The 11,703-nt window shown below is 41.0% G+C and overlaps 1 protein-coding gene across 1 annotated transcript; it reads left to right on the top strand.

Moving 5' to 3' along the window:
• The first annotated feature begins 6,436 nt into the window (after positions 1-6,436).
• MLANA (melan-A) lies at positions 6,437-11,703 on the top strand. The gene is made up of 4 exons (XM_063321407.1): positions 6,437-6,521; positions 9,070-9,166; positions 10,591-10,692; positions 11,635-11,703. Exons 1-4 carry the CDS (start codon positions 6,454-6,456, stop codon positions 11,701-11,703), a joined length of 336 nt encoding a protein of 111 aa, XP_063177477.1. The 5' UTR covers positions 6,437-6,453.

Here is an 11,703-nt window from a genome sequence, read left to right as displayed (position 1 = left end):
TGTGGGCAAAGTCTTATAGCAAGGCCCTGAAATTTCTGACAAAATGTTTTTCAATCATGTCAATGGAAAAACTTAGATTTTTCTAGAAAGTATTATTCTTCAGTCTTCTGCACTGTTCCAATGTTTAAAATAACTCTTCATTTCATAAAATGAAAGGAAGGGGAATTGGTGGGGGGCGGATGTGAGAAATGGAGAGATGTTTAATAGATGCAGTTTCCACCACTGACTTTCTGTTAAAATTCTGTATTTCACTTACAAACCCTGTCACGAATTTCTGCATGTCCTGATACCTGACAGGGGCAGTAAAGAAAGCTAGTGGCATCCTGGGCTGCGTGAATAGGGGCACAGATCAAGGGAGGTGATTATTCCCATCTGCTTTGCAGTTGTGCATCCATTTTAGGGCACCAAGTAGAGGAAAGAAGTTTGGCATCCGACTCCGGATGACGGAGTTCAGCAGAGGCCACTGAGAGGCTGCAGGACCGGGGCTGGTTCAGCCAGGAGGAGGGGCGGCTTCAGGGGCACCCGACAGCATCCCTGGCCACCGATGGGAGAGACGGGGGAGACCCAGCTGGGCTCTTCCCAGCAGCGTGTGGCAGGAGGGCAAGAGGCAGCAGCACAAGCTGAAACACAAGAGGCTCAGGCTGGAACCACGAGGACAAGCCAGCAGTGGGGCTGGAGCCCAGGGAGGCTGGGTCATCTCCATCCTTGGGGTTTCATGCCCCAAATGGGTGAAGCCCTGAGCAGCCCAGTCTGAGCCCAGAACTGGCTCTGCTGTGGGCAGGAGCTGGGGCTGGAGACCTCCCCAGGTCTCCACAAGCCTGAACAGGAACCTATGACCCTGTGGAGCGAGAAATGAAAAGTCGTTCTTCTGCTTTTTTTGCTAAATGCACTGAATAGTATTAGTCACCTGGACACTGTCAGCTGATGACTACGTATCTGTTTAGTGGCACAGAAAAAGTAATGAGTGTTTGTATTCATTTTGGGACTGCTTTTACTTCAGCTGTAGCAGCAATATTCCAAGTTAAGTGTCACTGGGCTATTATGGGAGGGATGACTTGCAAAGGACTGTTTTGTTCCAAGCCGCTAATGATGTAGTCAGTGTTGCCTATATTCACTTTCTTCAAAGTTTCTGAGATGGCCTCAGAGACCTAAAACCGCAGCTCACCAGCAAGGTTTTTCTCACGCCAAACCAGTTGGCCACTCACTGGTAGAAACAGGACTGTGAAGCTTTAGAAAGCACCACTCTTCTCTTGAATCCACGTATGGCCTCCTGAAATTACATGCAAGGAAAGCCCCCTGGGCTCAGAACCTCCAGTCATCACGGACAAAGTAGCAGCAAAGAAAAACACTGCCAGAAAGCTATCCAATCTTTTTTATTTGGAAAAACAAGGTGGAGGAACAGAGGCACCCCTGCATTCGTGGCATCCTCTTGGCATAGCTGCTACAGGATTAAGGCTACCACTCCTTCTTTACTGTACATTATTCAGAGATGGAGCAGAGGGAGATGGGTCTGACACTAAGGGCCATGGTTTTACTTGGAAATTAGCTGCAGTGGAATTAATTTTCATGAACCAGGCTTTCAGGATGACAACATATTAATGGTGTCTGTGCAAAGCAGTCTACAGGACAACATGTTGCTTCCTGGAGGTGCCTGCAGTTGAGGTAGCAGCAATTCGCGGAATAGCTTCTTTTCAAAAAGCTCCAAATCAGGCCCGTAGAGGGACTGTTCAGCCCTGGAAGCCAGATAATACCTACTTCAAAGGAAATACCCAAACCACGGAGAGATGAGGATCCTCAGCACCAGCTGAGAGGGGTATAATCTCCTTATTCACTCTTACTGTACTGTGTTACTGTTAATGTAGATTTAGCACTGACATACTTGAGAGTTTCCACTGAAATTCACATAAAACTCAAAACTAAAGCCTTTACTAAACCAGGTGTCAAGGTACTTATGTTTCTTTGCTCTATCTGCTATAGGAAGCCTCAAATACCAGAGAAAAATAAAGATTATAAATTAAGGGAAAGAAGTTAATAAAAATCCCAAGATCTTGTCCTAGAAAGATAGAATCACACTGTCAACAGCATAAAACCAACTGCTATTCTTTTTAAAAGGTCAAGGATGTTATTTTCAGTTACATTAGAAGCATTCATTTCATACCTATCATCAAGACTCATCAGAGTGTGCTAGGCTTGCCACAGATTGCTGGCTATCACAAAAGGCCTGGGTTGCTTTGGGGTTTCTCCTAAATATTCCTCCTCTTCCATCCTCTTCTCCCCCTGAAATGTTATCTTTAAAAAGGTAACACCTGTGGAACCCTTACGTCAATTCCAGTGGCTTTACACTGTCAGAGTTAGCAGCACTACCTCAGAGAAATAAGATTTTATAAAAAGCCCTGAGATCAGAAGTAGGGCATGGTGCTTCACCTTTGTGGAATAATTACTAAATTGGCCAAGAATACAAAAATACAGCATTGTTCACACATTAAGGAAAGTCATAAAATCAAGAGGCTTCTGAGGCAGAATACAGCCGCAGCTGGCACACGAAGAATGCAACATCTGTGATTCCCTGTACAAGGTTGTTTGCGAAACTACACGAGGGATGGAACGGAACGCGCTTGTTCCGTGGCCTTCCCTTGTGACGAATAGCAGATATGGGGACGAGATGGTACTACGGAACTGATAAGCGGCCTACACGCTACCCGAGCCAACATTTCGTCGAATGTTGATGAAATGCTGTCCTTTTGTGCGAACTTTGCTCACCACAATGTACCAAAACACACCTCCATCCCGGAGGCTATCCGCCCCCGAGGTGTGAACACTCTTCCTTGAATACATTAATCATAATAAAAGTACATATGACTAAAGTCACTCAAACTCCACTTTGAAGATAAAAAAATAATATAAAAATAGCCCAAGAGAGAGGGGATGTCAGGGAAGACACCATCGCGAAGAATTCCACCGCTGATTTCCGGGATCAGTCGACGGGCTGAGCCTCTCTTCCCCCCCATAGGGACGCCTTTGGGTAAGACTTCGATTACACCGAGCGCTTTCTCGGGGACTTAGAAATTTCTCTAGAGAATCTCTCTCCTACATTTATAGCCAGGCTGTATCATTTATAATTTTGTTGCGCGTTTGTATACTTAGCAATATCTTTATTTGCACGTGCTTTGCAGACAGTGTATTTATCACCGGCAATCCTAAGAACCTGTATATCTGTTGTTTAAATAAACTGCACTGTTTAAGTAGCTAGTCGTTTCGCTTTCTCACTGAACGCGACCAAAACTACAGAGAGGCCGTGCTAGTTCAGGAGCACGACTAGACTGAAGGTGCAGTCCACTATTAGTGTATCCAAATCGTAGTAGTTTAATACATATTAAACGCGATTGGACTGATAGTGCTGAATTGGGCATCACTCAGAATTTAAACCTAGCCGCACCTAGCCTCCCACCTCGGTGAGGAGTGCTAGAACGCAAGGGGGTTTATCTTCTGCCAAAACCGCTTGGCCCCGTTTCACGCAACAACCTTCTCATCCATCCAATTTCTCAATAGCAGGACTGTGTATTTACATACCAGACGGCACCACAGATCCGTGACAAAGCTGGTTTTTTTCCCTTCCTTGTTGTACTATTAACAAGAGATTAATTCAGAACAGAAAATATTCAATCAGTTGGCATTTTGCCCTCCGCACTGCTTCAGGCAAGGAGGAGGCAGAGACTGGTTTTGGTATCACATGGATTTCCTGTATGTCTCAGTTTTGATTCTGACAAGAACAAACAGTACCCTTCAGTTATCATCCTCTCCCAGAAGAGAAGATTTTCTTGAGCAAAACACATGATTTGATAATCAGCTCCACAACATTTTGGGAGTACTGCACAAGGGCTGGCACATTGCTTGGGAGCTTGATAGGCTGAGATAATGTACGCTTACTGTTTTACATGTATGGGTATCTACAGAAACCTTCCCTGCATCTCTTTCACCTTTGAAACTCCCACTGAGTTCGTCTGGGATAATATGAGACACACTGAACCATTTGGCCAAATGAGCAAGTTTATGCTCCTCATTCTTCTTCCACCCTTTGTTTTGCCCTCCGCAAAAAATGTGTTGTTCCAAACATTACTGGGTCTAGCGAAAACAAATAGATCCCTCTGGTGTTAATCACAGAATGGTTGAGCTTGGAAGGGACCTCTGGACGTCATAAGCTCCAACGACCCACTCTGCTCCAGCAGGGCCATCTAGAGATGGTTGCCCAGGACCATGCCCAGATGGCTTTTGAATATCTCCAAGGATGGAAACTCCAGCACCCCTCTGGGCAACCTGTGCCAGTACTCAGTCACCCTCACAGGAAAAAAATGTTTCCTGATGTTCAGCTGGAGCCTCCTGTGTTTCAGTCTGTGCCCATGGCCTCTGGTCCTGTCACTGGGCACCGCCACAGAAAAATGTCTGAAGAAAGATCAGATTTTTACCATTATTAGGCGAAACACACAAGCAGAAAAATGGTCTGGCTCTTCCTGGACCTGCATTAGCTAAGAATATCGATGTTAAGACTTTTCATCTGATTTCGTGAGGAAATGGATGTGGTCTCTCACACTATTTGGTTTTTCCTCTTCAGTTTTGAGTCTGTCAGCCATTTTCAACCACATTTACAGCCAGGTTCACAGCTTCAAAGATGAGCAAAAATGTCGAAGTTTTAAGTTTGAGTCCTTCCAACTTAAAAAAAAAAATAAAAAATCTGTGGGAAGATAGACAGCCCCAAATTAATGACTCATTGGGAAAAATTACACGGTTCTTATTTATTTATTTATTTATTTATTTATTTATTTATTTATTTATTTATGACTGACACTGCTGGTCCATCACAGTACCCAGACCTCCGAATTAATCACAGACTGCCAATTCGTGCCTGGTGTTGTAAATTGCTGCTGCATAAGCACAGGCAATTCACACAAATCCATAGGAAACCAGGCTTTGTTAGTTCTGCAGCCCACAGGGCAGACTCTCTTTTTGTTCCAGCATTTGCTTACCAGTACAGAATTAAACTCTAAGTGCCCTAATCTAAGACACTTCCATCACGGTATAGCAGCATATTGATCTATGAGGTTTGCTCCAACTATACCAGTTTCCACAGTGTTACAATGGCACAAAAAGTGTGCATAAACAAAGCTATAGTTGAACTCGTGTGAAAGCAGCAGCCCTCTGTCCCAAAGCAATCAGCCCTAAATCCAAACATATTTGAATTTAGAAGTATTCTGCCCGCTCTAGGAGGTTGTACTGATTAGGCAGGTAAAATCGTGTTGGGCCAGTTCTCAGAAGATATGTAATAACTGAAGAAATAACAGATTTTTGAGCTGCTTATTAGGAGGGAAGGATACGGACTGTAAGAAGAAAAGGAAAAATTGTCTCCTTGCCTCTTTCATGCTAATTACTGCATTCAGAAGCTGTACTGAAAGGAATTTAAACTCGTGATAGTCATAAGAGCACAGATCAAAGAAGAAAAAAACAGACCAAGTCAAGGAAAAGAAAGCTGTATGTGCCTTTCAGTTAACAGACAGAGTACCGGTCTGAAGGAGGTAAGATTTGTATTTTTTTATTCCACCCAAAATTTTCTGTGTTGCTTCGAAATTAAGTTTCAGAAGGGGCTTGACTGTCTCTAAGTAAACTCTGAAAATGCTTTGTTTCCTTGGCTAGAATTCTCTTCAGTAAAGTCACTGGGTTTTATATTTTACCTGGGTAAGGTAGGCAGACTAGCTGGATACTAGCAAGTAGGATCTATTGTTGTGCTGCTTACATGACAAAAACATGATTACGTGTGGATTTCTTCTTCACTCTATTTGATCAATTAGATTTTTAACTGTTCAGACTGCTTTTAGGTGGGGGATTATTCCCTTAAAACTGGAAATTAAGATTATAGTATAAATTCCCTGCACATCTACGTACAGATTGTCAGCAGACATAAATTAGTATAACCATCTGAAAATCAACAGATCTCTGGGAGCTTATACTAATTGAAAACCTAGCACTTGAGCGTTTACAGGGAATAACAGAAATCAAGAAACAACTACTTGTAAGGACAATATTAGTTTTTCTTGTCCAGGCAAATTGCCTTTCCTTCTATATTCCTGCAAGATTTTACTTCAGAAGTCTGCCATCACTTAGTACCTAAAGAGACCGTGTCAAATTCTTCTCTGTTGGACTCAGGTGCAAATATTTTGGTGCCACTGGAGCTATTCAAATGTAGATTATAGTTATGGTCTTGAGTTTTGCCTTAAACTGGGACAGTTGCATGTGTATATGGATCTACTTGATTCTGAAGATACCAGATTGTTCTGCCTCCCTAAAATGCTCCCGTTAAAACAAAAAAGTTGATAATATTATGCTTTAAAGATAAAAAATTATTTATTGCACTAAGGCACTGTATTTCTATCCTGTAGGTGTGAGCAGGACCAAGCTCACAAAATGCCCAGAAATCACAGAAATGGCAACCTTTTCAGAGGGAAAGGACACAGCTACCTTGCAGCAGAAGAGTAAGCATAAAGCAAAACCTATGTTAGTGTGTAAGCTGGTTTTACACTGAAAGAAATGTACAAAATAGTATCAGGAAAAGTCACTGTTGTATATAGGCGCAGTGCATTTTAGATATCCTGTAGTTGTCTCTAAAGTTTGTCATTGCAGAATCATAAAGAACCCTCAACAGTTAAGAAAAATCAGAATTGCAGAATTCAAGAATCTAGAGTTTGATCATATGATCACAAGTCATTAACCTTCATAATAAAATTACCGGGTTTATTCAGGCTTATTTAGAATTTTCTTTTCAGGCTGTTGCAAGTTTTATCTCCAGATCCACATAGCTCTCTTCAGAACCTCAAAGGGACGTTGTCTCGCCCTAAAGAATAATGTAAGTGAAAACTCCAGAGAAATGGTAAAATACCATCAAAAAGCAGACGGAGACATCAATGCCATACAAATGTGACTCTCAGTAAATTGTTTCTGGGTGAGACTCCACTTAAGCAGAACTAATTGAAGCTAATACTTTGTTAGTTTTGGTTTACAATGAAATATGTTGGGTTTTGGATTACTGGAGACGTGTTACTACTTTAGACAAATATTTCCAATTTGCTTGGGATATCTGGATGTGGAATCCACTTCTGGTTCTGGTTTACTGTCCCCTGAACTTGGTGACTTGTTCCCTCCCCCGACACGTACTGCAAGGTATTTGTTTCTCCGTGTTTGTCCCTCGGCACAGAGAATAAACAAAGGGGAAGGGTCTCTCGTAGTCTTTCCAAAGCAGCTCAGTTCTCCAAAAGAAGAAGAGAAGAAGCTGGCTAGTCATGTCTTAGCACTTGAAACTAAGCACCCTCACCTCTAACTGCCATGAGTTCCAGTGGCTGCAATCGTAAGCAGATTTTCTAGATAACACGAGGGAAAAGTGACGCTCTCCTTCCAGTACCAGAAGAAGCATTCAAGACACAAGCACAGATTCCTAATAGCACAGCTGCAACTTTGACTGGAATTGCAAGAAATTGCACACATGCTTTTCATGCTAGCTTCCGAACTGGTAGGGAAGGAGTTGGATGGCAAATACGCAATTAAAATCACCAGCTCCGGAAATTACATACAATCTGTGGGGGATACAAGCTAGTGGATGGCTAAAACTACAGAGCACATGAAAAGCAGAAAGCAGTCTCAAAATGTAGAAAAGGCAGCAGTTGCTTCTAGAAGCAGCCTCTCCAAATTGTAACTCTGTTGGGGCCAGTAACAAAACCACTGGAGCCATCTCCTAAACTTGGAAGATCAGCTGCAACACGGCTGCACCAGGAAGCATGCGAATGGCGTGAGCTGTATTCTTGGGTTGAACAGGTCTCCAGCTGACACAAAGCCTTCAAGGGCAGGAGCAACTTGCAAGGTTCAGATGCCTGTGAAAAAGAAAATCCCTTTGGCTCCAAGGGGCTTCGTGCTCCAAAGAGCACACGGGCAGTTCAGACAAGACAGCCTGTTCTGCCACACGAATCGGCTTGCCTCTTCCTTCAGGCTCCTCACCTCATGAGGAAACACTCCTTCATGAGACCATGAGTCAGTGGAAATGATACCAAATTGATATAAAAGGTCTCTGATAAGTCACACAGCCCTCTCCTCACTCCTAATGGAAAAGCCGGGTGGCAATTACTGCAGGGCAACCAGATGTAAGATATATAAAAGTATGTTAGAATGGGTTTATCCTGACTCGTGGTCATTTTTTTTTTCCTGTCTTCTTTTCCCTTTAAGCATTTTGTAGACTCTTCTGTTCCTGAACACACAAAGAACAAAAAAATGGGGGGTGAATTCCGTATGTCTTAACAGGGAGGATGTTAGCACAGTAGGAAGGGTTTTGTGACCGGGAAACTTGCAATTACTTTCAGCTGCAATTGCTGTAAGCTTGCTTTCTGAACTGTGCTACTTCTCCCAAGCCCCTGTAGGCAGTGGGAAGGATGTCTTACAGCACAGTTTGCAAAGCCGACGTTCCCTAAAATGACCAGTGACACCAATACTGTGCCCAGTATGTCACAGAACAAGAACTAAAGAATTATAGAGCTCTTCATGAATAATTTAAAGTTTCTTACTCGGTTTTTGAGGTTGTGTAGTGTGTTACGTACTCAAGAAATCCTTCTGTCACCAGCAGTTGTTGCAATGCGATGCAATTAGGATACATTTCGCAAAAAATAAACACGAGCTGTGCCTCTGCAGGTGGGGCATTTAGTTTGTTTCACATTCTCTTCCAATAGCACAATGCTGTTTGTTGGATTTACAGGCAGGGATTTTTTTAGAAGCAGTAGTCAGTGGTAGGTTATTATCTTAGAAGCAATATAGTCCTCATTTTTAAAATACTTAAGAACTTGGCAAAGAATTTAGCTAACTGCTTAATGGACAGAGACTGGCTGAAGTTATTGATACTTTTTCTGTTCTCTGAGGTAAATCCTGCTCCACGCATCCCTCTGATAAAAAGATGCTGATACAAGCTTTTGTTCTAATCATTCTTGCTCCCAAAAAAATGCATCTAGTTCTGGTGGTAATTATTTTATTTTGCTTCCCCAACAGAGCTCTGGGTATTGGACTCTTCATTTTGGTGCTGGCCATTTTGCTTATCTTTGGCTGCTGGTATTACAAAAGACGTAGCGGCTACAAGAGTCTGCGGGTAAGCATGGCAGCTCACTTTCTCGGATGCTAATATTTTTACAATTTATAATCGTTAGTTGCATTACCTTAATGCAGGGAACATTGAATCTGTAATAGGACATCATTATCTCAGGCAATATACGCACCGACATATACACAGGTGAAAGCACACAATATGAAACACGCCTTGCCCTGAAGAACCTGCAAGTCAGGCAAAGGAGTAAGAGGAAGCTGAGGCACAGGGAGATGAAGCCAGCTGCCCAACCTTCACAATACATCAGTGGAAAAAACAATCTCTAGGAAGCGTTATATCTAATATTTACACAAAACCAAGATGTGTTCTGTGTATTTACATTTAAATAAAAAACCCATATTTGCTACTCATAAGACTTATCCCTAAATAAGGACAGATATGATTAGAGTAAATATAGGAAGCAGAGAAGAAAAATAACTGTTACAAGTAACTAAGTAAATATTATGTTCGTGTACGAGTGATGCATGATTTATTTGTATAAAAGTTGACTTGCAGTTTTTAGATTTACGAAGAAGCAGGACAGGTTTGAGGTTTGCTTTCTAAACACTACTTCTGAAAAATTCTACTTTGGGTATCTTAAAAAATTATTAAAAAAAAGTGCAATCCTTCTTGTAACATTTGTTGTTAAAAGTCTCAAAGCTTTATATTTGAAGTTCTGCTCTGTCCTATGAAAGGGAGGCCACTTTTAATCGTTTAAAGTGAAAGTATTTATTATCCAATTATATGTTTTACAGTAAATATCTTTTAGTTATCCTAATATTTCAAAAAACATGTGACCGTTTGGAATTAAAAAACATACCTGCCATCTAAGTCAGCAAATCCATTTCCTTGCTGTTTCCAGCAACTTTGTCCTGTTACCTTTCCAGTGATCTCTCCAATACATATATCAACTGGTGAATAATTTCACGCCTGCTCTCTACATCATGGCAAAAAGCACAATTTTTTAAAATTTGTTCTCATTGCGGATTGCTGCTTTCTGGTTTTGAAAATCAAATTTTTGCTAGGCTTTTTGGCTAGGGGAGGACTGGTACAGAACGTATACAAAAGAAATGGTGGAAAATGGAAAAGAAAAAGGTTGGAGATGAAAGAAAGAAGTGGGTGGGATGAAAAGGAGGAAGCATTCAGGTGGGTGAGAAGGTGTCAGTTCCTGCAGCAGTCCTCGACCTAAAAGATGTGATACTCATTTTTCTGGCAATGTAACTAGATAATACAGGAGAGAGAGTATGTCTCAGCAGAGACAGCAAAAAGTGGTAGGTAGATTACCTCTCCAACTTGTGTCTGGCCCTAATCCCAGATTCTAAGACCTGTTGTAAATGTGCTGCCAAATATTAAATGATGCATAATTTGTTCCAACTTCGCATTCTCTTCTCCCTTTCATCTTCCCCATATTTCTTTATGAACTGCCACAGAGCAAAAGCTCTAGTGTGGGCACAATAGGAACCGTAGTAGGTGAGGGGACAATACTGGACTGCAAAATGGCTCTGCAGGAGTACAGAAACTTTAATTCTGTGGTAAGTTGCAACTCAAGGTTTCGTTTATTTACAACATAGTAAGACAATCTTGGTAAACAGTCACTTCTTGATGATTTCTTTCCTGGGGTGTGCTTCTAGATTGAGTCTTCAATACCTCTACATTAACTTAAAAAGTAGTATTTTGCACAATTTTTACTGCGGAAAGCTTTTTTTAAGACTACTATTAAGAATTTGTCTTTTAAAAAATTCTCTTCTTTCACCTACCTTCATTCTTAAGTTGTATGATCATTATGCAATGTATTAGAATGATGTAACACCTGAATGCTGAAACATACTGAATAAACAAAGAGCTCCCTGATAGATATTCCGCCATTCTGACAAAGAACAAATGGACTGTGTCTGGTATACTATACTCTGACAAGGATTGTCAGGGAACATTATAAAACTTCAAGGTTTTAGCTTCTCTAATCATTATGAAAAGATGAACATTCAAACCTATAATCTTAAAAAAGTTGAAATAACTTAATCGATAAATGTGTATGTCAAGTTATGGGTGTGCTTAAATAGTTTTAGAATAGGGAAAAGGCTAATTTACGACCGATTTTAAATAAGCTGCCCAAATTGTTGGCATTGGAAATAAGACAATGTACCGCATCAAGACTGTTAAAGAAAAGTTTCAATATTAGTCTGAATTCTCAATATTAAAAAAATGTCCTTTTTAAAAAAAATTCTGTCCTGGAATTGTAAAATCCTCTTTTTGGATGAATGATACAAACAAAATTAATTTAATCTGATGCAAAATCAAAAAACATATTAGCAAAAACTAACCTTAAAAAAAAGAAACTACATAATGAATGAGGTCAGGTATTTTAAGCTGTAATATCATATCTGATATGAAGGTAAATAGCTCACTGCATCTTTAATGTCATTTTTTGTCGCAGTTGTTTCTTCAGTCTTTCACGTGCATTTTCCTTACCGTAGGTACCTGATGCTCCACCAGCTTATGAGAAAATTGCTGCAGATCAGTCACCACCACCTTATTCACCATGA

The sequence above is a fragment of the Chroicocephalus ridibundus genome, chromosome Z (assembly GCF_963924245.1).
Source record: "Chroicocephalus ridibundus chromosome Z, bChrRid1.1, whole genome shotgun sequence".
Classification (NCBI taxonomy): Eukaryota; Metazoa; Chordata; class Aves; order Charadriiformes; family Laridae; genus Chroicocephalus; species Chroicocephalus ridibundus.
This window is presented reverse-complemented; position numbering and strand designations above follow the sequence as displayed.